This window comes from Myotis lucifugus, unplaced genomic scaffold (genome assembly GCF_000147115.1).
Source record: "Myotis lucifugus unplaced genomic scaffold, Myoluc2.0 scaffold_780, whole genome shotgun sequence".
Taxonomy (NCBI): Eukaryota; Metazoa; Chordata; class Mammalia; order Chiroptera; family Vespertilionidae; genus Myotis; species Myotis lucifugus.
Genome location: NW_005871828.1, coordinates 1 through 26,946, shown reverse-complemented (window position 1 = coordinate 26,946; position 26,946 = coordinate 1). Strand labels below are relative to the sequence as shown.

Genomic DNA, 26,946 nt, shown 5'->3' with positions numbered 1-26,946 from the left:
ATAGACGTTGGGGGAAGGAGAGAATGACTTGCAAGTCATATGAACATAGATTTAAGAGTCCCAAATGGAATAACAAAATGCATGTGATGGTGTGTGTTTTTAAAAAGCCATGTCCCTGTGAAATGGAGCAGACCATTGGTAGTGTCCACTGCCACCAGAATCACTGGTTTTCCTAATGGCAGTGTCGGTTGCTGAAAAGCTACATTTCTCCATTTTCTTTGTAATGAAGTGTAATCATGCTGCTGAACTCCAAGCAATGATATGGCAGTACAAGTTGCTGAGCGGGTCTAATGGGAAGGTTCTTTAGCAGGAAAACAAACACCTGGGAAAAGCCCCCTAGGGTCTTTTCATCTTTCCTCTTCAATATGCAGCACATCATGGTTTGGGTTTCCGTAGCCATCCTAGCACCTGAATTCATCCTGAGGATGGACGCCACCTCCAGAATGCAATGGAGAGTGACTGCCCATCTGATAACGCTGGAGCTGCTATAGGCACCCTAGACTACCAACATCTGGGTATGTTTTACACCAAAGAGAAAACTGTATTTTTGGGGGGGGGGCGGAGAATTGGTTCTCTTATATGCAGCTGAATGTGATCCTAATTGAAACACATTAGGATGTTCGGAAGACAATATCAGAAAATCATTTCGTGAAAATAACCACACTCCCAGATAAAAGAAAAGCCCTATGATTAGCTCAACATGTACAGATAATTCAATTGATGGAATGTAATAATCATACATATTTTAAAATACGAATTAAGAAATGAACTCTTTAACCCCTTCAAGAAGTATGTCATACTTAATGGTTAAACAATAGACATGCACCCTTAAATGTAGAAAATTACAAGGATGCTCATCACATTTATCGAACAACGTAATGGAAATTCTAGCCAAGGTGTGAAAACAAAAAGTTATAATGAATTGTTGGTTATGTCAGAAACAGAAAATTTCCAATTTTTACAAATCAGTCATGTTCTGGTTAAACCAACTGGGTAAGCTTCAAAAATAACAAAACAAAGAAACCCAAAGGAACAAAGCACTAGAAATGAACATTTTTTGTCAGCAAGGAGTTGCTGCTCTCATCCTGGGTGCGAGGGCAGGAAGAGGTGAGGTCCTGCGTAGACCAGTCGCCTTGGCTGGCGTGACGGCTTGGAAACCCCGAGAACCGCACCACAGAGGCCTTCCCAGCCACTCGTTCCCCTGGGTCATCACGGGACCCTTAGGGATAGTGTGACAAGTGTGAGGTTGGCAGAGAAAGCGAAAAATGAAAGATTGGGCTGACTTCTAAGTGCAAGGCAGACGCTATCTGAGGGCAGGAAGGTGGACAGTGCAATAGTTGAAGGAAACCCATTCGAGGCGATCTGTACTTTTTTTTTAAAATATATTTTATTGATCTTTCACAGAGAGGAAGGGAGAGAGACAGAGAGCCAGAAACATAGATGAGAGAGAAACATTGACCAGCCGCCCCCCGCACACTCCCCACTGGGGATGTGCCCGCAACCCAGGCACATGCCCTTGACCGGAATCGAACCCGGGACCTCCCAGTCCACAGGCCGACGCTCTATCCACTGAGCCAAACCGGTTTCGGCGGCGATCTGTACTTTTAGGCTGAGAGGTGGGTAAAGGACTGAGAGAACACACCATCCCTTGCCTGTTGCTGCCCAACCCCCTCACGTATATGCAAACCACCCCAATGCACGTAGGGCTTTGCAGTACAAAACATGGGCGAAGGCTCAGGACAGCTAGGCCTTCACCAGGGCTGGGAGCTCGGAAGTCAGAACTGGACAGCAAAGGGATCTCGGATCCCAGAAAAGCACTCGGGCTGTGAGGCGAGGCAATGAAGCTCACGTTTTCCGAAAGCTGTTGGCTTCCCTGTGAACACAAGCAGATCGCAAACATGTCCAGGTTCAGGTCCCAGCCCTGCTGAGGGAAACATCCTGCCCTCGGAATAGTTGAAAGGAGTGAACTAAATCTAACCTAAAACTGCAACAAAGTCCAGCAGTTTAAATACAGGTCAGACTGATTCTGTCTCACCCAGTCTCCTAATGTAACGCCTGACATTGAAAATATGTACCCTTTTCTGGAAATACCCAAGGCAAAGCAAGTTGTCAGGAATAGAGTCCTAATTCTAAAAGTACTATTTCACCAAAAATAAATCCTAACTCTGCCTGCACTTAACACTAAAGCTTAAAAATCACGAAAAAGTAGAGGTGAAAGAATTGCACTCTGATGTTAGTTGGACACATTTGTCCGTAACTTGGAGAACACATGTCAGCTGCCTGGATTGCTTCCAGACTTTTCACTTGAGCAAACGTTGAAGTGCTTGTCTTTGTGCCGAGGACCCTGCCAAGCGGGGCCTTGGCATTCCGTGGTGCCCGCCGCTGTGTCCAGGGTCAGCGAGAGCCCCGGCGTGGGGGTGGGTGTCACTGGGCGCTGTCCTCGCGGCCCGGCTCAGTGAAGGCCCCTCCTGAACCGGGAGCCCTGCGTCCCCAGGCGCCTCTGCCCACCATGTGGCCTCCGCTCCCACCCTGTGGCCTCGGGCTCTGGGTTTGAACGGCGCGGTCGCCCGCGGGGCAGGGAGCCGGTGTGGGTGCAGAAGGCAATCGGGGTGTCTGCCCCAAGCTGGGGCCCGGGCAGGTTTTGCTCCGGGGTCCACCCACACCGGTAGCCTCGGGTCATCCAAGGGTCGCCGCTTCCTCCTGCCCCCACCTCCGGGGCGTGTGTGCGGCGGCGCCCTGTCCTCCCCGACGCCCACCGCCCCCCGGAACCTGCCGGCCTCGATACATTGTAGCGAGCGCATCTTCCGCTGCCGGATGGCCGCCGCCTTGGCGCCTCCTCCCCGGACGTGTGGGCTGAGCACGTGCGCGCCGGGCGAGCACGCAAGTGGCGGAGGCGGGGGGCACCCCAGCGGCCCCCAAGTGCACCCGGCAGAGCAGCGCTCGTGGCCTCCGCGGGGAGCAGCACCGGGAAAGGTACTGGGCCTCGGCCACCCCCTGGGGAGTGGAGGGGTCAGGGCGCCCGACAGCCACCTTCCGTCCCTCCGTGTCCGCTGGAGCCCAGCCCGTAGCCTCTTTTCCGTGGCGCGGGCTCTGGACGAAACCGGGTCCTGACCTGAACTCTCCCGGTCTCGCCCCGTCCATGTCCTGGAGCCTCGGCTCCCGCAGGGACGCGGGGTCCAGCGCCTCCCGCCCGTCTTGGCGGGGAGAATTGCGGGGCGAATTGCGGGGCGTAGAGGAGGGAGCGCCCGCGGGGTGCGGAGCCGAGGGCGCTGAGCGCCGGCCTCGCGGGAAGTTCAGCCGCATCTGCTAGACTCGTAGCTGCCGTAAGGCTCTGCCCGGTAACTCGCCCCGGAGTCCGGTCCACAGGAACACGGTGCTTTCTCTTTTAATCCGGCACAGCCTTGGGAGTCGGGTCTTCTCTCTGAAAAGCGGCCGCTAGCAAGTTGCCTGAACGTCCATGGGTGGAGCCGTCTGAGCGGGTGGCGGCCCCTTTTCCATGGGATGCTGTGCAGGGCCAGCGTGGGCGCCAGGAAATGTCTGTCGGTCCCGGATAAGCATTCTCCGCGCGTAAAAATAGGCGTCTCTATGCGTAGATTTGTATGAAAAAGAAAAACTCACAAAGCCTTCAAGTCCACTTGCTGTAGCTTATATGTTTGGGGGGACACACAGAGTGGGCTTTGGGGTGCAGTGGATCAGTGCTCTTTGCTCGGGAACTGAAGCCAGCCTGGTGGGGCCCCCTCAGTGCCTCGGCCTGTGTCCTCAGTGCCACTGCCCACAGCACTAGCGGCCCAGGGAAGCCAGCCTGCGTCCACCCCTTTTTACTTTCTTCAGTGTCTGTGACTAGGGCAACCTTTAACTCCTAGCGCTTTCCAAATGATGAGTTTGAGGTTTTGGTTTTTTTTTTTCCAAAATCACAATTGTTAGAACCCGATGGTACTCGTCCTGTTCCCACAGGCCCCATGGCCCTTCTTACATGAATGGAAATGGTGTCTGCCCAGCCCCTGGCCCAGGGCACCTCCTCACAGCTGGGAGATGCTGGGGAAACCTGATGGTTCCCACACACATGGTCACTGACCCGCCGAGCCCAGAGGAGGAGTGAGACACGTATAGAAGGCCAGGTGCAAACAGAGTGGGGCACCTGGGGGCAGGTGAAAGGTGCAGAGGGGTGAGTGACAGCACCCAGCTCAGCCGGGTGCACAGCTGGGCTAGACGGATTCGGAGGGACTGAAAGGCAGTGCCGTGGGGCCTGGTTCCCCGTCTTTCTCGGGTAACCTCACTGTTGCCACCTCACCAGTGCCTGGAGTGGGAGGGGCCTCTCAGAGTTGGTCTGAGGATTCATGTCCAATCAGCCCATGGTTAGAGCTGGCTCTTGTGATGCCTGCCACCTTGTTTGCAGAGGGACGCAGCCCAGCCCAGGATGCAGAGTTTCCTGAAGCTGCTGCGGGAGCGTGGAGGCGCCAGCCCATCTGTGGAGGAGCTGGTGAGCTTCGCGGGCATGCTGTGCCGGGACCTGCAGGACGACCTCACCCAGGCACAGCCCTTGGTCACGGCCGTGCTGGAGAGCCAGCTCCGCCTGTACCTCCTGGGCAACAAGGACGTGGCGCTGGTGTGCGCCCGCGTGCTGGCCCAGCAGGAGCAGCACGAGGCTGCCTGCCGGCTGTTGGAGGTAGGACTGGTCTTGTGGGGGGAGGTGCAGAGAGAGGGGCGGCAGCCACTAGCATCCTGAGCGAGATGGAAAGTCCACAGCCAGCCAGAGCCTGGAGAGAGGTTCTGTAAACAAGGCAGGATGGTCCCCTCTCACTTTGCCAATATCTGAACAGTTTGATCATCTGAGAAAAGTGGTCCATTGATGAAATCCTCACTGAGTGGGGGTCCCAGGTTGGAGTGCCGGCTGCCAGTTGTGTAGCCAGCAGTCAAGCAGACCCAGGACCTCTGTCCCTGAGCCAAAGGCCCGCTCTTGAAAACTCGGAAACCAAAAGCATCTGTGCCACTCCTCTGGGGGCACTGGGCGTCTCAGCTCATCCTCCATGAAAACGTGGCCTGCACTGACGTGAAGGAATTGACGGTCGTTACAGTGGTACATTTTGCTGCCTACAGAGTGACATGTTTGCCTCCGGTATGCTGCCTGCCCCAGACTATATGGGGTGGCACATGCTCTGTAGTGTGTGCCTGTGTTAGTTCATTAAATCAGAGAAATTCTGAATTCCAAAATACAGACAGCTCAGCGGGCTTCAGTCATGGATTTGAGGGCGCATGTTTCCCTGTTTCAGCACATACTTACCGTGAAGATGGTCACTTCTTCCAAGTTCCTTGTATTCCCACCCCCACTCTCCAAGGCAAGAGGTGTCCTCCTCCCGCCTCTGCCTTCATGCAGCAGCTGGAGGAAGTTGTAGAACTGCAGGTGGGACCAGGTGTGCACCAGGGCCTGGGGCCTGAGCCTGCCTGCTCTCCAGGCCTGGACCCACACTCCCCCTTCCTCCTTGTGGCCCGTGCTGGCTTCCTGGCCGTTCTTAGAATTTCCACAACATTTCTTTGTCTCAGGACCTATGCACATGTCATTCCCTCAGCTAGAGGTTGGTGCCTTCCCACCTTTCAGGTTTCTGCTGTCAGTGTCACCTGTCTGGGTAGTGACCCTGTATCCTCAAGTGCAACCCCGCATTCTGTCCTCGGATTCCTTCCTCGGGTCGTAATTAGAGTCCGTTTGTGCTTCCTCTGTCTCCCCTGGCCGCACATGGGCCCAGGAGGGAGGGGCCGCACCCTGTTCTCATTGCAAGAGCGATGACACCCAGCATAACCCTGTGACATAGGAGGGCTCCAGCGTTTAAATCTGTGCAAATAAACGGGTGATGTAAAGAAACAAGGGCACCCACAGTTAGAGGTGTGATAACTGCCGTGAGGGCATCAGCGATGAAATGTAGGATGACACCAGTGCGGACAGACTCCCAGGAGAGGGATCAGATTCCGTCAGGATGGCTTAGACATGCTCTGAAGAGGTGCCGTGTGGCTGAGACCCGAGAGCTAATGCTGTAGCCACCACATGTTTCAGGCCCAGGCTGGTCCCGCAGGCAGGGAGGGTCCGTGACTTCCTGACTGTTGTGCCTGAGGCTGATGGCTGATCCTGGCAGAGACTGCAAGTCCCAGCCCAGCCACATGGGCTCTTTCTGATTATCTGCACCTCCCTCGCCAAGATGGCGCTGGGAACGTGGAGTTAAAGGCGAGAAACACACACCGACTGGTGTCTAGGGTAGTGATGGCGAACCTATGACACGCAAACTCATTTTTTTGGTTGATTTTTCTTTGTTAAATGGCATTTAAATATATAAAATAAATATCAAAAATATAAGTCTTTGTTTTACTATGGTTGCAAATATCAAAAAATGTCTATACGTGACACGGCACCAGAGTTAAGTTAGGGTTTTTCAAAATGCTGACACGCCGAGCTCAAAAGGTTCGCCATCACTGGCCTAGGGGATGCCAGTGCCAGACGTCCTGGCCATCTTCAAAGTGTGGTTATTGGAACAGGTCACCCTGGGCTTCACTCCACTTTCCTGCTGGTGGGAGAAAAAAACTTTTCGCACAAGACATGGGTCGAGCTTTGGAGCCTTAAAAAGACAATGTGGTCGTCAATGACAGCAGCTCTGCCTCCTGTGTGGCCGCTAGCTAGTCACCTACCTGCCCTTTCCTCAGGCTCCTCACCTCTGAGGAGTGACTGACAGCTGTCCCCACCTGTGTGCTTTGTGGGAGGGTTGACGTGCTGGTGTGAATGGGTGGCCAGCTGGGCTCCAGGACACCGCCTGCACCTGGGGTGGACTGGAGTGCTGGCCATCTGGCCATGCCCTGCTGCTTGGCACATCAGTGAGCAGCTCTTCCCAGGGGTCAGGTCTGGGCGATGGCCGTGCTCAGCTGGGTCAGGTGGCCAGGTCTCAGCAGGCTCTTCTCCGCAGGGATGCTGGGTGCCAGGAGGCAGTCAGGAGCTGGTGCAGCTCTGGAATGACATTCACTACCATTTGGTCATGAAGAGGCGGGGCGTGCCCACGCTGACCTCGGTCCAGAAGTTCCGCTGCAGGAAGAGGTACGTGGCTGAGCGTTATTCGTGCAGAGGGAGGGGCGGCCGGTTCCTGGATGAGCACAGGGTGGAGGATATGGAGAGAAAGCCAGGTTCCAGGCCAGACACAGAGGCTGGACAGCTTTGCTCCTGGTCATGGGTGTCCCCGCTGGTCGGCAGGCCCAGGTGCAGGACTCCTTAGCTGCAGGTCCTGGTTCGTGGCCAGAAGAGACCCATTTCTTTCTGACCAGAGAGAATGTTTTCATGCTGCTGCAGAGAGTGAGCTATGTCCTCAGACCCGACATTCACTCAACCTCGGTGTCTTCAAGGCTGCAGGGTGTCCCTCCCTGTAGGTGCTGGGAGCGGCCAGAGTGCAGCTCAGCACGGGAAATGGTTTGGGACCAGCAGTGTCTGTGAAGAGGCTCTCGTTGTGGTGCTATTGGAGGTGCTGAGGACAGAAACTGGGCTTTGTTCTCCAGAGCTGACCTTGGGTAGAGGATAGACAGTAGTCAGGGCAACACTGTACATCCCATGATTCAGACTGAGGAAGGGGAGACAGAAGGTTCTCCGAAGGGGCTGGGACCCATTGTTCTTGCTGTGGGGAGGGCTGAGTGCAGGCCCGTCCAGTCCTTGGCGGAGAGACCTGAGCAAGTGGATGGTGGTCCCCAGGGGCACAAGGAGGGGGCAGGGAGTTACAGCAGAGGCCAGTGCAGGAGCAGGAGCCGGAGGTTCTGAGTCTCTGGCAGTGGCTGAAGAAAGGGTTGTGTTAAGGTAGAGTTTGGCCCTCCCTAGCTGGGTTGGCTCAGTGGATAGAGCGCCGGCCTGCTGACTGAAGGGTCCCAGGTTCGATTCCCGGCAAGGGCACAGGCCCAGGTTTCCGGTTCAATCCCCCGTGGAGGGTGTGCAGGAGGCAGCCCATCCATGATTCTCTTTCATTATTGATGTTTCCATCTCCCTCTCCCTTCCTCTCTGAAATCAATAAAAATACATTTTTTAAAAAACAGAGTTTGGAGGATTTGCCGATGGCTTGTATGTTCTTGAGGAGCAAAAGAAAGATTCAAGCTGGACTCAGTGCTCTTGGCCTAGTGGCTGGAATGTAGTGGCTCCTCACCATGTGCGCAGGACGGGGGCCGGGGGATGTGGGAGGGCCGGGGACAAGCTCCACTTGGGATCTGGGTGAGTGGGATGCCTTTTTGACATGCAGGGTATTTGTTCAGTTGGTGTTTGGATGTTAAGTTTTGTATAGACAGGTGCTATTTGTTTAGATGCCACCATTTTCTTTTAAAATAACTCAGATTTTCACAACGTTCAAGCATAACCAATCTCAGCATCCTCATCATGTAGCTTCCCCAGTTCTTGGCATTTGTCAGCCCTGGCATCTCGCTGCATGTCCTGGAAGCCCTGGTGCAACCTGCAAGTGGGGCCGGGGAGCCCTCACCCCTCAGGAGACGGGCCCCTGGGACCTGGCAGCATAGGAACTGGGAGGAGTGGCCTGTGAGCTAAGGGCCTGCAGGGCACCGTGTTCTGGGCACAGGAGGTTTAACAGGAGCGGTGCCAGGAGAAGGGAGGCTGTGACACCCCCTGTCTGTGCTCCCCAGGAACCCGCCACCCCCCTCCCTCTGCCCTGACGGACTGAAGAGCCGCAACTTCCCCAGGGAGGTTCGCCAGAAGTTGCAGAACTTCGCCTCGGGTGTGAGCAGCAGCCCCAGCAAGGCCGAGCGGGTGAGAGCCTGAGAGCCAGGCCAGGCAGCCCTCAGTGTCCCCGCCTGCTGCGCAGCAGTCTGGCCTCTGGTGACCTTCGCGCACCCCCCACCCCGTGCACCCTGCTGCTGGGCTCAGATCCCATGTTTCCGCAGGAGGCCCTGGCTGCGGAGACCAGCCTCACCGTGGAGCAGGTCTACAACTGGTTCGCCAATTACCGCCGGCGCCAGAGGGCGGGTCTCCAGTGCTTGGAGCCGCAGCCCTCAGGCCACCGCCACCCCGGCTTCGTGGGTGGGCACCCACCTCAGTGGGCAGGTGAGTGGCCCAAAGGTCCCCATGCTGGGAGCTGACCTCAGCTGCCCGGTCACTGCACCGTGTCCAGGGCCAGGCCTAACCCTAATCCTGACCTGCACACTCACCCTGAGGAGCAAGAACAGTGAGGCTGAGGGTCAGATGGGGCTGCGGCTGCCCTCGTGTGTGGAGGCCACTTGGCCAGGGCCAAGTCAGTAGGTTTGGGAAGCAGGGTGTCTAGTCAGGGATTGTTGCTCAGAGTAAAGGTGCATCACGGGACACAGGCTGTTGGAAGGACTCGGTGGTCACACCTTTCCCCACAGCAGGGCTCCTGTGACTGCTGGGAAGGAGGCCGGAACTTAAGCTCCATCCAGCTCCCTCCCATCCGACTGGCTTTCTACAGGAGGTGAGGAGAATGGGCCGGCTCGAACCCTGGTGACCACTCAAGGGCTTTGGCAGCCTCCGGCCCTGGCCTTGGACGTTTCTGGAGACGGGACAATGCCCGAATCACCGACTCCCAGGTACTGTCATTCCCACGGTCTGTTCTCCTTGTTCAGCTTCCCCACCGTCAGCAGGATACCAGGGGGGATGAGCATGGGCGTGCTGGGCCAGCTGGGACCAGGTCTGCGTGGGCTGTGGCCACAGGAGAGCGGGCGCTCTTGCCAGGAGCCCAGGTCAGGGACCCTGCACTTGTTCCCCGAGACTGACTCACAGCCTGGCGTCCTGCGCATGATGGGGAAGGGGAAACAGACGCAGAAAGAAAAATACGCAAACCTATCGCCTGCAGGCACACCCAGCTGTCCTGGTTCGTTTGCTTCTGGTGTTTGGTGTGGTCTGTTTCATTGGGTTGATCAGGGCCAGCACTGTCGGGTTCCTACTGTACAGGGTGGTGCCTGGCCTGGCACCTGACGTCCAGTGACAGCACCCGGCTGTGTGTCTCTAGGCGGGTTCTGTGACCTCCCTGCCTCGCTTTTTTCACCTGTGAAGTGGGGACTTGCAAGACCTGCCTTGTGGTTGTTGCAACAGTTCCTGAGGTGAGGGTTGTTGACAGAGGCCCAGGAGCACCATCTGAGACACGTTGAGCATTTGTGGATTATTCATTCTCTCATTATTATCCACTGCTGCCTCGTGTTCCTTTGAGACCAACCATCATCTATTCAGTCGCCTGCTAGGCCCTTCCCAGCCACGTGCAGCTCTCAGTGCGTGGAGAGTTCTTCCCTGAGGCCTTTGAAGGAACTGCGAGTGTATCTTGGGTTTCCAGTTATACTTTCTTCTAAGTGTCTGTAGAGCGTTTGCAGGCACAGGAGAGCAGTGAAGGCAGCCGGATTGGGGAATGGTGGGCCCCATGCCCTCAGTGACTGTCCTAGCCGGAGCGAGCCTCCATCCACCAAGGGACAGTGTTCGTGGGGTTTCCCAGTTCTCTGCAGGGCGGTGAGATGTATCCGGAGGGGCCTGGCCGTGACCCATCCACTCTCCCCGCCGTCTACCCTGACCCTGGCTTCGCTGGGCTGGCTGCCCGCAGCGACTTGCTGGACCCTTCAGCTGCGCCCAAGCCCTGGCTGGTGTCCCTCACACTGGCGTCCTCCAGGGACGCTTCCGTTCAGACTGAACAGCTGGTGCACAGTCACGGGCTGCACTTCTGGATGCCCCCTTCGGACGCTTCTATGTCAGTGTCCATTTCCACAGTCGCCAAGCCCAGCTCCACAGGTGAGTCCACTCCACTGGGACCATGAGTTTCTGCACCAGAGGCTGCAGCTACGGGCATCTCTGGGGGGCAGGGAGGTATGGGAAGGGCCAGGGCTTCCGCCCGAACCCTCTGCTTGATTAGACCCAGAACCAGTGAGCCTCAAAGAGGCTCTTCCGACAAACATCCCAGGTTATAGTTCTTATTTGTTTCATTTGTCAAAATAAAACATGCACATGAAACAAAATAAGATGCGAGGAAAGAGCAAAAAGGAAACGAAGCAACTGCCAGTCCTCCAGTCCCCACTCTGTGCACTCGCCTACCTGCCAGCACCTGCTGCTACAGCACAGGGCCGAGCTTCTGAGACCGCAACCGGGGCATGTGCCCTTGACCGGAATCAAACCCGGGACCTTTTAGTCCACAGTCTGACACTCTGTCCACTGAGCCACACCAGCCAGGGCCACAGGGGCTTGTCTTTAAGCGTGACCAATTTTCTGCCGGGCCGGCAGGGCTCCATGTTTGAGCATCGACCTATGAACCAGGAGGTCACGGTAGGATTCCCGGTCAGGGCACATGCCTGGTCTTCGGACTTGATCCCCAGTGTGGTGCTTGCAGGATGCTGCCTGTCAATGATTCTTTCATCATTGATGTTTCTCTCCCTCTCCCTTCCTCTCTAAGATTAATTGGAAATATATAGATAGAGAGAGAGGGGGGAGGGAGAGAGAGAGAGGGAAATATTCTGTGAAACAATGTAAGTGGAGAAAGGTAAGGTTGTGGCACCTTGTACCTCAGTGAAGCCAAAGGTGAAGTGACAATGTCCCGACCTCCCATGGCAGTGGGTGGGCAGATTCGGATGCTGAGTCTTGGGTGGGGGGACAGTCAGACAAGGAGAATTGGCCTTCGTTTTGTCCTCTGGAAGCCTGAAGGCACCGCTGAGATGAACAGTTGTGGCCAGTCCTCCTTCAGGGAGGGAGGCTGCGGGCTGTGGCCAGGCAGCTGGACACTCCTGTCCTGCAGGTCTTGGTTGTGCTGTGCGTGAGCTTGGCCCTTCCTCCCTGCAGTGGGCTGTGGCCTTTCCTTCATGCAGGGCTCCTTGACCTGCCCAGCAGCCACCCCCAGAGCACATTCCTGGAGGAGGGTCCGGGCACCAGCATCAGCCAGGCAGGCAGCTTCCTGGTGACACAGCCCCCACCACAGGCTCCGGAGTTGGTCCTGCCCCAGAGGTAAGCCTGCAGAGCCCTGGTTCATAGCGTTGGCTGAGCTTGTGCCGATGAAGCCTTTTGCTTACAGGTTTCTGGAAACTACAATAGTCCCTTAGCCTGTGTCTCCCAAAGAGAAGAGGGTGGGGTTTCGCCCAGACAGAACGGGGAACACGAGAGTGGACAGGACATCTGTGCTGTGGACGGTTTTTAGGCCTCTTCCCTGAGATTTCCCTGGCACCCAGCAGCCTCTTCCTGGCATTTTCTTCTTCCCAGATAAAGGCTGTCAGAGTTTCTGAGCAGCATGGAGATCCTTGTTTTATTTCCAGAGTGAAGTTTTAAAGGGCCTTGGCAGCCTAGGGGCTGTGGAGTGGCCGTGGGGCCGGGACAAGGGTCCAGGAGCCTGCACACAGGAGGGACAGAGGGATGTGACCGGGGAGGGGGGTCCTCTGCTAAAGGGAATTTCTTTTTTTTTAAAAATATATTTTATTGATTTTTTTACAGAGAGGAAGGGAGAGAGAGAGTTAGAAACATCGATGGGAGAGAAACATCGATCAGCTGTCTCCTGCACACTCCCTACTGGGGATGTACCCGCAACCCATGTATATGCCCTTGACCGGAATCGAACCCGGGACCTTTCAGTCCGCAGGCCGACGCTCTATCCACTGAGCCAAACCGGTTTCGGCTAATGGGAATTTCTGAGAGTGACCCCCAGGACCGCATCCCCAGAGACTGGGTCTCACTAATCTGGCGCTGAAGGCCAGATGCCACGTGAGGGCAGAATTATAGGGGGACACGAGCGGGAGGGGAAGTCCCAACTCAGATGGTGGGAGAACCCTGACCGTCCTCCATAGTGACCTGGAGTCGGGAACAGACGTTTGCGATTGCCTTTAGGGACCTTCCGACAGGTCTCCCTGGCAGCTGCACTGCCACTGTCCCCGCCATCCCTCTGCTTCCTCTGGTTTGGGTGTAAGGTGCTCTGTCTCCTTCACCTCCCCAGCCCGTCCCTTCTGCATGACCTTCTCACTGCACGTGTCCTCCATGAGCCGCTCGGGTGCACTATACCTCCCCCCAGCCATGTGCTTGTCGTGTCCCATGGGCCCCTTTGGTCGCTGTGCCCTGAGGTCCCTCAGGGAGGAGATGGGTCTGAGGGTCTGGCACACGGGGAGCTCCTGGTGCGCAGACACTCTCAGGCATGTTCCCCATGGGGTGGAAGGTGTTGCTTGGTGCCCACTGGAGACCAGCCCTGTTCGGATGTGACCCCTTCTACAGCCTCCCGGAGCTGGCTCCTACCCCGTCGACCTTTCCCGGGCCTGTGCCTGCTGGGCAGCTGAGCGAGCCCCTGCCGTCCAACCAGGTGAGGCTTTCCTAGGAGGAACTGGGTTCCTTCCTCACTCCTGGATTCACTCCCGCCTTCGGACTGAACAAGTCGGCCAAAGATGAGCTTGGGGGAGCCTGGCAGAGGGTGCCTGCATGTGTGATGCTGTGTTGGCTTTCCAGGTGCCGTGGTCTGACAGCCAGACCTCCAGCGATGCCTTCTGGGTGGCCAGGATGCTCCTTGAGCTTTCGGGGGGCAACATGGACTGAGCTGCCCCCGGGAGCCAGGCCAGCATCCCAGGGAAGACAGGTGTGGACATTTGACCGTTCAGTACAAGTTACAGAACCTCATCCTGATGAAGAGAGAAGGTTCCCGAGTTCCCTGGGGGCTCTGCTGGGAGGTGTGTGCGTCCCTGGTCCACGCCGTGTTTATGCAGTTGTTTGGCAGCTCCTGATGTTGGAGGAAGAGTTTTTGAAATGTTTATGGATTCCAAGTCGAAGGGGTGTGTTCCACTCAGGCCACGGCAGACGTTAGGGCCACCCCTGAGCAGTTGTGGGCAGGAGACTGTTCCCCTGCCGGCCACCCTCCTGCCTGCCCTGTGCCAGGCCAGACTCCCCACCGGTAACATGGTGAGTGGGAAGTGGAAGCGTGCTGTCAATTCTGTGCCTGTGGTGCTTCTCCAAGTGGCGTCGGGTGTCCCAGCAGTGTGGCGGGTGCCTTTCAGTCTAAGGTTGTAATCCGTTATGTTTGCCACATGTTCTGTTCAATTACATTAAAGTTTCATGCTCTGGACACCTCGTGTTTATTCACCTAGCTGCACCCTGAGCACTGCCTGTCGCTGTGGTTGTCGGTCTCCGACCAGCATCGCACAGCACGGGTGCAGGGACCCCAGCATCACAGATACTGTGTCTCGTGTCTTGTGTTGTACGCAGGGTCACGGGCGACATCTGTGCCATCTGCTCTGAGGTGATGGTGATGTTGTGGGAACAAGAGCTGCCCTGGGGGTGGCAGTGGCCAGACACAAGCACACTGACCGTGGCGCCCTGCGAGCGGTGCACCTCCTGGCGCCAGACATTGGCCTGACAGCTGTTTCTCAGTGGTTAGAACAGTGCCCGTACCCCAAAGGGTCCTGGCTTTCATTCCCAATCTGCCAATTCCTGCACAAAAGTGATCCTCTCCTGCCCTCCTGTGGCCATTCAAGGAATTACACATTGTGCCTCTGTCCATGGTGCTGATATTCCAGCAAAAGCACTTTGAAGCCCACCCCAAATTCCACCCTGAAAACAACAACAACAACAAAGTCAGAGAGCCTGGCCAGGGCGGCAATGATTCCCGCCCTGGATGTACTGAAGTCATGGCTCTTTGTTCTGCACCTTTTCCCGCCCCAGCCCTACAAACGGAGGCCCCGGAGACTGCTGCATTGAGGCGCCCTTTAAGGTGACTCACCCTCCCTGCCTAATATGTGTGTTTGTGCCGTTTTTAACTAGATAGTGGTGAGTGTATGTCCGTAAAGCCAATGGTCTAACCAGTGATCCATACCAGCTACGGATGTTATTCACTATTAAAATATAAATTTGAGCTCGGTCAAGGGTCATAGGGTCATAGGCAAAGTCTGGGGATGGGGCTAGGGCAGGGGTGGCATTAGGGTTTTAGGGTGATGGGTCGGGATCAGGGTCAGAAGTGGAACAGGTGAATATACTTTGGAGATGGTGAATTTGTTTTGTCAAACGTGAATTTGATTGTATTTCAGTAGCTTATTAATGAGTGTACCCTTCCAGGATCTTAGCAAATTCCAATAGTGCTTCATATTTTTTCAAGTTACTGCAGTGACATTAGGTTATTATGACTGCGTACATTCTTGATCCTAGTAAATTAGTTGTAAACACTTTTTCCTGAATAAAAGATTCTAGTTATTACCTTGGTTTTGAAACAGTGGTTTCAAAACGTGTTCTTGTAACTCGAAGGGTTCTGCTTGATTCCAGTGTGTGTCATTTTCAAAATGAAAGGTAAAATAAATCTGTAGAAATGTGCTAAGACCCAGCATCCCTTATTTCGTGATTTATCAGAATGTAATCATAGAGCAGACTTATACTCTGGTTTTATAGGATAAATGCTTATATTTCTCCTTCAAGTAAGTTACTGATTATACTGTACAGGTCTGTGAATTTATATATTTATTATGCTAGTCCTTAAAGGATGCTGTCAGCCAATTCCTGCGCAAAAATAATCCTCTGGTGCCCTCCTGTGGCCATTCAAGGAATAACAACTTGTGTCTCTGTCCATGGTGCTGCAATCCAGGCAAAGCCCTGTGAACACGACCCAAAATTCTACCCCTAAAAAACACCAGCACAAAATCATCGAAGTTGTCCAGGGCGGCAATCATTCTGTAGTCACGGCCCTGTGTTCTTCACCTCCTCCCGCCCAAGGTCTTAAAAGGGAGGCCCCTGTAGACTGATGCACTGAGGTTCCCCTTATGGTGACCCACCCACCCTACCTCATATGTTCATTGGTCCCGTTTTCAACTAGAGTGGTGAGTATGCTTGGCAAGCAAATGCTCTAACCAGTGAACAACACTAGGTACGGATTCTATTCAGTTTTAAAAATATAAATTTTAGCTTGATCAAGGGTTAGAGTTCAAAGCTATGGCTGGGGCTAGGGCTGGGTTTGGTGTTAGGGTTTTAGGGTGAGGGTTCATGGTCAGGGTTAGGTTTCAGGTCAGGGTCAGAAGTGGAAAAGGTGAATTTTCTGTGGACATGGAGGATTTGCTTTGCAAAAGTTGAATTAGCTTTGCAGAAGGGGAATTTCCTCTGCAAAAGGTGTATTTGCTTTGGAAAAGGTGAATTTTAACTGTAAAAGGTGAATTTGTAAACACATTATTTTCTGAATAAAAAATTCTAGGTAATAGTTTGTTGCCTTAGCACAGTGGGTTTGAAACCTGTTCTTGTAACTTGATACCTATGCCTGTCTCTTTCAGAATGAAAGATGAAATAGTCCTGTAGAAATGTGCTAAGCACAAGGATTCCTTATTTTGAGATTGATCAGAATGTAATCCTAGAGCAGACTTATAGTCTTGTTTTATAGGATAAACGGTTTTATTTCTCCTTCAAGCAAGTTACTGCTTATACTGTACACGTCTATGCATCTATGTACTTATTACCCAAACCTCAAAGGATGCTGTTAGCCAATTTCTGAGCAAAAACTATCCTTTGCTGCCCTCCTGTGGCCATTCAAGGAATAACACCCCGTGCTTCTGTCCGTGGTGCTGAAATCCCAGCTAATGCCCTGTGAACAAGACGAAAAATTATACCCAGAAAAAACAAACAAAATACAACACACACAAAATCATCGAGCCTTTACAGGATTGCAATCATTCCGTCCCTGGATGGACTGAAGTCATGGGTCTGGCTTTTGCACCTCATCCCGTTCCAGCCTTGGAAAGGGAGGCTTTGGCTGCTGCACTGACATGGTGAACTGGTGCCTTCACGCTGTCAGTCCGAAACCTAGAGGCTGCCGTTATTGATGCACCCAGTACTTGGAGGCCGCCGAATTTGATACAGCCAGTAACCTAGAGTCGGCGATATTTGCAGGATTCAGTACCCTGGGGGTCGCCATTCCTAAGTCAGACAATGCCCTGGCTGCTGCCATTCCTGAGTCAGTCAGTCCATACAGAGAGGTGTGAGGTATCGCGAGACTAAGCGACCTTGCGAGACTCCACCTCTACAGAGGTATTCGGTACCCTGGAGGCCGCCATTATTGATTCCGTCCGTACAGCGGTGCCTCCGGGATCGAGGTGGCCCGTACGGGGCAGGTGGCGTTTACTGAGACAGCTTGAAGGCTGCAGCGGCGTCTATTGAGGCAGCGATTTCGCTGTAGGCTGCGGTCTGTGTGACCTGGAGTCCGCTTTGAGTGCGGTATTCCGTAAGGTGGCGGCCGCCATTCGTGAGGCAGGAAGTCCGTACAGCGAGGGTGTAAAGTTCCGCGAGACCAGGCGACCTCGCGAGAGTACGACGTTACGTAGGCGCCGCGTACGCTGGAGTCCGCCATGACTGAGTCCGTCCGTACGGCATTGCTTCTGGAACCGAGGCGGCCCGTACGGGGCAGGTGGCGCTTACTGAGGCAGCCAGCGGGCTGTTGCGGGGTATACTGAAGCAGGGAATATGGTGCAGGCCGCCTTCCGTGTGCCCTGGAGTCCGCTATGAGTGCAGCCTTCCGTCCGGTGCTGGCCGCCATGAGCGAGGCAGGCCGGGGCCTGGAAGCCGCCATTGCTGAGGCCGGAAGTCCGTACAGCTTGGGTGTGAAGTACCGCGAGAGCAGGCGACGTCGCGAGAGTGCGCGGCTACGTAGGTGCAGCATACTTTGGAGCCCGCCATTACTGAGGCAGGAAGTTGATACAGCGTGGTCATAATGTCTCTGGAGTGCAGGGGACTTTGGGGGGGGGTTCGCCCTTGTGGAGGCATTTATTAGCCTCTAGGCCGCTTGTACTGCCTGTCCTCCAAGAATGATGCAGCGAGGATGGACAGGTCGCCTTTACTGAGGTCACTGGTGGCTAGTTACGAGGTTACTGGTTCCTAGTTACCGGTGTACTGGTAACCAGTCCACTAGGTTAAGGATGACTACTTACTAGTTTTAGGTCAGTAATTAGCAGGTAATGGTTTCCAGGTCACTAGGTTCCAAAGGTTCCTAGTTGCCAGTTACTAGGTTACTAGGTACTAATTTTCTAGCTATTAGCTACTAGGTTGCTTGGTAGTATTTATTAGGCCAATGGTTATTGGTTACTATGTTCCTGGTTACCAGTTTCTAGGGGACTGTTTCCCAGTTGTTTAGGTTAAGTATTACATCTATGCATTTATATACTTATGACCGAAACCTTTAAAGAATCTGTCAGCCAATTCCTTTGCGAAAAGTATCCTCTGGTGCCCTCTTGTGGCTCTGTAAAGAATACCACCTCCATCTTCTGTCCGTGGTGCTGAAATGTTAGCTAATGTTCTTTGAATTTGATGAAGAATTCTACCCCCAAAAACACAACCAGCCATGACTGTTTTGACTGAGTGGTTAGAGCATCAGCCTGCGGACGATTCCAGTCAAGGGCATATACCTTGGTTGAGGTCACATCCCCAGTAGAGGGTGTGCAGGAGGCAGCTGATGGATCTTTCTCTCTCTATCCCTCTCCCTTCCAGTCTGTCAAAAAATCAATAAAAATATTTTTACGAAAATACAAAGAAACCAACCAACAAAGACCACAGAAAATCCTAGAAAATGATGGATGCTGTCCAGGGTGCCATTGTTTTTTCCCTGGATGGACTGAAGTCACTGGTCTGGATTTTGCACCCTTTCCGGTCCCAGCCCTGGAAAGGGAGGCTTTGGCTGCTGCAGTGACACGGGGAAGCTGTGCATTCACTGTGTCAGTGTGTAACCTAGAGGCTGCTATGATTGAAGCAGTCAGTCCTGGGGAGGCCGCCATTAACAAGGCAGCCAGTATCGGACAGTTTACCTTTCCTGAAGCAGCCAGTCAGCCGGAGGCCGTTGTGATTGCGGCAGGCAGTCCCTTGGATGACCCCATTATGGAGGCAGCCATTGTGTGCAGCGAGGTGCAGGGGTATCGGGAGAAGGCATTTTTCCCGCTCGACTCAGCGGCCCCTGGAGAGGCCTCGTTGACTGAGGCAGCCAGTCTCCTGGAGGCTGCAATGATGGATGTAATGAGTAGCCTAGAAGTGGGCATTCCTGAGGCAGTCCCTCCCCTGTAGGCTGCTAGTATTGATGCCATCAGTAGCAGGGAGGCTGTGATTGTTGATGTTACCTTCAGATGCAGTGTTATCATGGGAATGTGTTATTACCACGAGAAAAAAATTCCATGTAAAGTTTTTTGTGGAAATATAGTGAATTTTTAAAAACTATTTTTTATTGATTTCAGAGATGAAGGGAGGAAGGAAGGGAGGGAGGGAGGGAGGGAGGGAGGGAGGGAGGGAAATGGAAACATCAATTATGAGAGAGAATCATGGATCAGCTTCCTCCTGTACCCCTCCCCCCACTGGGGATCGAGCCCACAAGCAGGGCATGTGCCCTGATTGGCAATCGAACTAGGGACCTTTTAGTTTGCAGGTCGTCGCTCTACCCACTGAGCGACAGTGGTCAGGGCTACAGTGTGTTCTTGAGCAATATTTATTTGTCCTATTTCCGAAAGGAAGAGAGAAGCATGAATGATGAGTGATGATCGTCGATTGGCTGCCTTCCTTGTGCAAGAAGAAAGAGTGACATGTGTTGTCATCTGCTAAGTGGAAGGAATAGGCCCTGGCCAGTGTTGCTCGGCGGTTAGACGTTCGGATGGCCAGGGAAGGGTCGCTGGCAGGATTCCTGGTCCAGAGCACATACCTGGGATGCATGTTTCATCACCTGCCCTGGTCTGGGCTCCTGTGGGAGCCAAAGATGCATGTGTCTGTTGTATACTCATGTTTGCTTGTTTGTTTTCTCTCTCTCTCCTGCTCCCTCCCTTCCACGCTCTCTAAGAAAATGAATGGTGAAAACATCTCCTCTGTAAAGAATTAAGCAAAACATACAGACGAAAAAAGTAGAAAGAAGGAAAAGAGTTGGAGGGTGTGAAAAAGCACCATATGCGCCAAGAAAGGCACCATGATGAGCAGAGCATTCAACTCCGCTGATGTTTTTCCACGCGATGTGTGTATAAGATAAAAATAAAATGTTCGAGTGTCCCTCAGCTGCCAGGTTACTGACACAACAGGACGAGGCCACTTTATCAGGGTCCTTGCATGGTCTCCCAGGCCATCATGTCAGGGGAGAGGCTCTGGGGGGTGAGGCCGGGAGGAGCAGGGGCAAGTGAGGTGTGAAGGAGGCGGGAAATGGATAGAGGGTTCTGCAGGTGTTCCTGTCTACTGCGTGGTGTCACTGCTCGCAGAGTCCCCCCCACTGAGAATATGGGAGCAGACTGAGCTGGTGTTGGTGACCGAGGGACACACAGACCGAGGGCCAGACACACCATGGAAGCTGCAGTGGCCAGGAGAGGTGAAGAATGAAGGGCACGGAGACAGCGTTGAGCTGATCAGCATCATCAGGTTCTGTGTTTATTGCGCGGTTACAAGTGTGTTTATAGTATTTGAGTCTATAAGCATGCGTTCATCGTTCCATCACGGTATGTTTTGGGTCCTCCTTTGAGCTGTTAAAGTTTCTTGTTTTGTGTTTACAGTTTCTTATCTGACCTTTGGTGAAAATCTCCTTTGTATTTACCTCTGCTGATTTTAATCTTATATATTGTCTATGTTTGTACATTGTATTGTAAAGGTTAGTGTCTGTGTTCCATGATCAGGGCTAGTTTGTTATTTGTATTGTATGGTTCCTATTGTATTGTTCCACTGTGAAGGTCTAAGGCCAAAGTGGAAGGCAGTTTTCCTATTGTATGTCATAAGTCCAGGTTGTGTAGCTTCAGCATGATTGTTGTTAGGCAGGGGTCCTCAAAGGTTTTAAACAGGGGGCCAGTTCACTGTCCCTCATACCGTTGGAGGTCCAGACTATAGTTTTTAAAAAAATTATGAACAAAGTCTTATGCACACTGCACATATCTTATTTTGAAGTAAAAAAGCTTAACGTGAACAAATACAATATTTAAAATGAAGAACAAGTAAAGTTAAATCAACGAACTTACCAGTATTTCAATGGGAATATCAGTTTTAATATGTTATCTTTTCTCACTTCTGAGACCAAACAATCATATTTATCTTTATGTTGAGTTTGATAGTGTTGATGCAAATTGTATTCTTTGAACACAGACACTCTATTCTGGCATATCAAACACACAGCAGCTGTTTCCTTGTACTGCATGAAAAAGTAATCCTAAGTCCACTGTTCTTTGAATATCCTACACTCCGATTCCATTTTTCTCTTTGTTGACATCATTGTTTCCTAGGGATTCCAAATCGCTATTAGTAAAATACCAATATATATATATATACAGCACTACAAAAACAGTATACCACCAATAACTGCCCACACAGAGACATACAGACTGCACTGCCCATCAATGCAGTCTGATCAGTGTGCATCCATGCAGCCTTCCAAGTCCGCATCATTTCAGCGTCACCAGTGCCCATATTGGTGGAACTCCACTTTTACCTCAGGCTCACACGGGTGCGGTGCGGGAACTGGCACGATTCCAGAGCCGGTTCCTCCACCACCTTTCCAGTTCACACTACCCTGTGCGAACCGCCCTGTGATCTGTGAACTCGCACAGGAATCTGATCACATGGGTGAGAAGACCCATGTGATCAGATTCCACTGCAGGAAAAAAGCAGGCACGTATACCTTTTTTCTCCCGAATCTAATGCAAGTTCAAGGATAGAAGCATATGGCTGAACTCGCACTGCTCAGAGATTGCAACAGTGTGAACCGGGGCTTACACAGCACACAACATACAACATCATACACAGCAGAATAGCAATCAAAATATAAATGCAGTTACCGTCACTTAAATTGGGGTTCCTACTCCTCGGCTGTCTGCAGAGCCGGATTAAGTTCCCATAGGGCCCTAGGCAGATTACCAGTTTAGGGCCCCCATGCGATAACACTGAGCACTGAGCATTTGCAGTAACACTGATTGTTGACAATTTGCATTAATAGTGAGCACTGACCATTTGCATTAACACTGAGCACTTACAATTTGCGTTATCACTGTGATGCAACCCCCCTCGAAACCACCCCCAACCAACTAACCAACTTCAAAAAAAGGGCTCTCCTAACTTCAAAAAAAAGGCCCTATTAATTGCAAAATAAAAAAAAAAATATGCCTCCTAACTTCAAAAAAAAAAATCCTAACTTGTTCTTACCTTGGTCCTCAGGCTGCAGCAGGCTCTGCACAGGCAAGCTTGTGACTCATCCGATCACACCGGAGACTGAGAGGAGGAGTCGAGAGACAGAGAGAAGGAGGGGAGTCGGAGATTACGGCGCACATTCCACACATGTGCACTGCGGGCCCGGGACGAGAGTCGGCTGCTAAGCAACAAGCAGCGGTGACCAAAACACCCGTCGGGCCGGATAAATGTTTTCGGCTGGCCGCATGTGGCCTGTGGGCCGTCGTTTGAGGACCCCTGTTTTAATGTATAACTTAGCTCAGATGATGTCCTAGGCATGCCTGTTCATCATTGTCACTTGCTGAACTCCCCAATAAAAGCCATGAGAATTTTGGAGGTTTTGCTACTTGCAAGAGCGAGCAGTAGCCCTCTGCTTCTCTAAAAGTGAATGCTGCTTGCCGATCTCATCTCTGTGTCACCATTCACCTGCACGGTGTGTGAAATAAAGTGAGGAAACACAACACATCTTTCACGATCAGAACATGGGGGCATCTTAGGTTTTGTTGTTTTCACTGTGTTTGGGACATGGATGCTAGAAAAAATGGGTACAATCACAACAGTGGGTCTTTCTGTGTCTAAAACAGTCATTCCGAATGGGCATACGCTCCTTAGAATTGAAATATGGAGAAGAGCATTAGTCTATTAGCAAACTTTCTGATCAGGAACTTGGACAAGAGCCCTTGTGTCTCTGTCTGTCTGTCTGTGTGTCTGTGTGTCTGGGCTGCTGCTGAGATAAATCCAGGTTCAAAGACTTGGACCTGCTTCCAGACCAGGGGGAGCTGAGTCCAAATGAAGAACCAAGATCTGCATAGCTGATGGTCTCTGATACACATCCCTCTTGCACAGGATCTCATGACTCTTCCCGAGTCAGCTGAGACCCGCAGACAAGAGTATTCCAAGGGGCCGATTTCCCCTGTTCCCGAGGTTCTGTGTCACGATTGGGTCGATGTGGGAAAAGGCGAGTGTGAAGCTGTGGCTGAATGGTTGCTTCTGAGATGTTTCAGGTCACCCCCTGCCAAGTCCTCAATCACTGTAGGGAAAGAGGTTCCCATTGTTGACATGGCAATGGCATCGTTTTTTCCAGGACTCTGTGCATAAGAGTGTTCCACATGACACTTGCTGCCATTTCCTTTGCCATGTTCAAAGAAACCCTCCCCAGAAGCAGCTGGTGCGAAGACTTGCGAGTGCTGGGATCAGCTGTAAGACAGTTGTGGGGAATGCTGAAGTGCCCAAGAGAGTGGAGAGGGTGATGATGTTTTGGAGGGACATTGTGGCAAGGAGGAGATGTTTGTGTTTCAGAGCAGGTGAGTGGATCCTCCATTTGTTGCCCAGCTTGCAAAGGTGCTGTTGTTGTGTCAGTGGCCAGTGAGTGGCATGAGATCCTGGGTGAGAGGGACGTGTATGAGAGAGCATGACGCCTGCAAAGCTTGGTCGTTCATTTGGAGTTGGCTCCCCCTGGTTTGGCAGCAGGCCCAAGTGTTTGCACGTGGAGTTCTGTCCGGCAGCAGCATGGACAGACAGAGACACAAGGGCTCTTGTCGATGTTCCTGATGAGGCAGTTTTGTAAGCGTGTCCTGCTGTTGTTCATGTTTCCATTCCAAGGGGTGTATGCCCATTCGGAATGACTGTTTTAGAGACGGAAAGACCCAATGTAGTGATTGTAGCCATTTTTTGTAGCATCCATGTCCCAAACATTGTGAAAAGAAGAAGAGGTAGTATGCCCCGATGTTGTGATGGTGAAAGATGTGTTGTGTTTCCTCAGTTTATTTGACACCCAGTTACTGAGTTTGGCTTTGGAATTGTGCTGGCTTGAGGAAGTTGGTGAATGCATCAGCACGGGTTTGTGCATCTAAAAGTTTCCTTTAGGATGGGCAAAGGCGTGTAGCAAGGGGTGGGAAGAGGCGCAGGAGAAGATGTGCATTTGTAGTCCGGTTGTGTGGGAACATTTTGAAATGGACCCTTGTAAAAGTGAAGAGAAGCACTAGCGGGTGGTTGTTTGTCAATGGTCTAGCATCAGCCCGTGAGAAGTGGTCAGCACTGTGCATTGAAACAGATAGCAAGGAAGATGTATTGTCAGGTTGCAGGCCATGTGAGTGCAGCAGTGTGTGAGGAATCTGTTGTGAGTGTTGGGAGGGCAGTGGTGCAGACCCAGAGTGTGAAGTTTTATGCATGCAGGGCTGGCATGATGGCTGCCCTGGAGAGCATGGGTGCCATGTGTTTGTGTTTTTTGGTGAGGGTGCCATGGCCTTAGGTGGCAGGTGAGCATCCCGGCAGAGGCAGAAGGTGTTCCTTCAATGTCCCAGTGAAGCCTCCGTTTGATTTGCCAAGGAATGGTCCTGAAATTGATGAGTGAAGCCGTGTGACCGTGAACATGGCAAGTGTGGCATTTTCCCCCCTGTTGCAGGTTTTTCCATGTGTCTGTGAATGTGTAGCTTGACAGGGCTCGTGCTCATGCCCTCGTCTTCCTGTTGTACCTCCATGCTTGGTTTGTGGTCATCAGAGTGTGTTTTTTGGCTGGTTTTGATGTTGTGTTTTTCATGTTGTGAATTGTTGGTCATTGAGATCTGTAAAACACTGAGATTTCCTGTATGTATTGATGTACGTATCCGTGTTGTCCTTTTCCGTGTTGCAGCCTTTGAAGAAGAGGGTGGAGAGAGGTTGGAAGTTTCCGATTTTTTTAAAAAGCATATTGTGTTGATTTTTCACCTAGAGGAAGGGAGTGGGGTAGAGAGTGGCTTGTGTCCATGCTTGTTGGGTTCAATAATAAGGAAAAGAAGAGTCCTCCCATTTGAGAGAGGTCATTCAATGTTGTCCAGACGAAGTTATGAGTGCTGGTGTGAGGCTAAGTGTTGGGTGGAGGTCTCCAAGTGCCAGCACCTAGGGCCCTTGAAGACCTTGCCCAGGGCACTGGAAAAAGCCTCTATTGGGGAGAGAAAGAGGGTCAGATAGTGTCAATACGGGAAAGTTTGTGTGCGATGTGAGGCCGAATTTGAGAGACATTTTCCTTTGGGCCCGCGTGTCATGAATGTCATTCCATTTGTGTAAGCGTTGCTTGGTTTTTGTCTGTTTTTGGAACAGCCTAGAAGTTTTAGTGAATGATGCCAAAGCATGTACTGATTGTGCCTGATGAGGAAGATGTGTCCTTGGATGATTTTCGTGGACATGCCTTGTCAAGAAGTGTTTTTGGGTCCCGGACACAGTAGGTGACGGAAAGGTGGCAAGCAGCGTGAATGTTTGCCAATGGTAGAGGTGCGGTGGCCATTGGTGATCCTTTGGTGTGGGCAGAGTTTTGAGGAGCCAGCACGTGGTGCAGGCTGAAGAGCAGCCTTGTGGAGCTGAGCAGTTCCTTGTGAGTGTCCTGAAGTGCATGGTCCCCTTGCAGTGCGTGTGGAGCAGGAGGCAAGTCATGGTGTAGGTGTCTCCCTGCGGTGGATGTCTGTATGTGTGTTTTGTGTGGTTTATGCCTGTGTTGCACGATTTGTGAAAGATCCCCGAAGAAACTATCCTTGTTTGTGGATGAAGCCAAGCCAAGGGGGTCACTGCTCGAATGTTGTATTTTGTGGAAAGAAGGTCCCGGGAAGTGTTTTTTGAAAAGCCAAAAGGCTTTCCATGTTGTCGCCTGGGGCCCATTGCATTCCAGGAAGGGAGGCAAAGGGTAAGATTTGCGTTTGTGGTTGGTTGTGGCCTGGCGCCTGAGAAGGCGGCGATTTGTACAGGAGCCATTATGTGTTGATCACTTTTGAAGTGTTTTTATGTTCTTTGGAGCGGCAAGAGCGCAGGTCGGAGCAGCCAAGAGGAAAGGACGCTGCTTGTGAGAGCCTCGGTGCGTCGAAGCGATCGTGTGCTGCCCTCTTGTGGTCATTTTTGGGAAGCACACCGTGGTTCTGTCGTTGGTGCTGAAATGTGAGGTCCCAGGCAATGTGTGTTGAAAAAAGTCCGCAAAGAAATGTCCGAAAGTGTTGTAGGCTGTCCAGGGGTCTACGATTTTGTGGTTGAATGGAGTGACGTGTCGGGTGCCGATGTGTGAGGTGTTTGTGGCCAGACAGGCCTGCAGAGGGAGGCCTCGGAGGGCGCTGCCCTGGGCTGGCGAGCAGGTGCGTTGAGGATGTGCGTTGTTCCCCGGTCGCAGGCACGGTTGAGGCCATGAGTGTTTGTCCAGGAGGCGGCGATGGTGGAGCGAGCAGTTGGTCGTTGGGGTGTTTGGTGTATTTGGAGAAGCTATTCTTCCCGCCATGGTCCCAGAGAGGTGAGCGTTGTTGAGGCCGTCTGTGACGTGGAGGCCGGTGTGGTTGAGGCAGGCATCTGTGAGCGTGTGTAAGCTGCAGATTTCGTGTCGTTTTGCAAGAAAGCAGGGAGTGTTGGTTGTAGCAGGTGTCTGTGCGAAGCGGCTGCAGCGAGCAGCATGGGTTCGTGCTGGTGTTGTCTGTGAAAGATGTGAGTTTGCAAGGCTTCCCAGGCACCGTCAGCGGAAATCAAGATGCCTTGGTGCGCGTGTTTTTGGCCCGTGGCATGCCTAGGCATTGCTGTTGAAGTGGCGATTGCGGTCCAGTAGGATGGTTGTGTTGTTTTCCCCATGCTAAGTGTGACTGTGATGAGCACGCATCCGTGTGTCCTGGTTTGTGAATGCTGTGAATTGTTGTGAATTGTTTGTGAATGTTGTGAATTGTTTGAACGGCAAGTGTAGTGTGTTTGAAGTCATGTGGGGCAAGAGAAGCCATGTTTGTGGCAAGGTCCATGTGTGTCTGGTGTTTTTTTGTTTCCCTCCTTGTGCGACCAGGAGGCTCCAGAAAGCAGAATTGTTTTTGAAAGCACAGGCGTTGAGAATGAATCTGTTCCTTGGTGATAGGATTGTG

General features: G+C 52.5%; 1 protein-coding gene across 1 annotated transcript; it reads left to right on the top strand.

Moving 5' to 3' along the window:
* The first annotated feature begins 400 nt into the window (after nt 1–400).
* On the top strand, nt 401–13,949 carry ANHX (anomalous homeobox). The gene is made up of 10 exons (XM_023747030.1): nt 401–515; nt 4,397–4,666; nt 6,945–7,072; nt 8,644–8,767; nt 8,902–9,061; nt 9,441–9,558; nt 10,455–10,744; nt 11,809–11,944; nt 13,193–13,277; nt 13,421–13,949. The coding sequence occupies exons 2-10, from the start codon at nt 4,418–4,420 to the stop codon at nt 13,505–13,507; spliced, it is 1,377 nt and encodes a 458-aa protein (XP_023602798.1). The 5' UTR covers nt 401–515; nt 4,397–4,417; the 3' UTR covers nt 13,508–13,949.
* The last annotated feature ends 12,997 nt before the right edge of the window (nt 13,950–26,946 follow it).

What these genes read in the sequence shown, in the direction of transcription:
- ANHX (XM_023747030.1), top strand. Translation starts at nt 4,418, where the DNA reads ATGCAGAGTTTCCTGAAGCTGCTGCGGGAGCGTGGAGGCGCCAGCCCA. An exon ending in GAGTTGGTCCTGCCCCAGAG is followed by an intron (nt 11,945 to 13,192) that starts GTAAGCCTGCAG and finishes CCCCTTCTACAG; the next exon opens with CCTCCCGGAGCTGGCTCCTA. An exon ending in AGCCCCTGCCGTCCAACCAG is followed by an intron (nt 13,278 to 13,420) that starts GTGAGGCTTTCC and finishes TTGGCTTTCCAG; the next exon opens with GTGCCGTGGTCTGACAGCCA.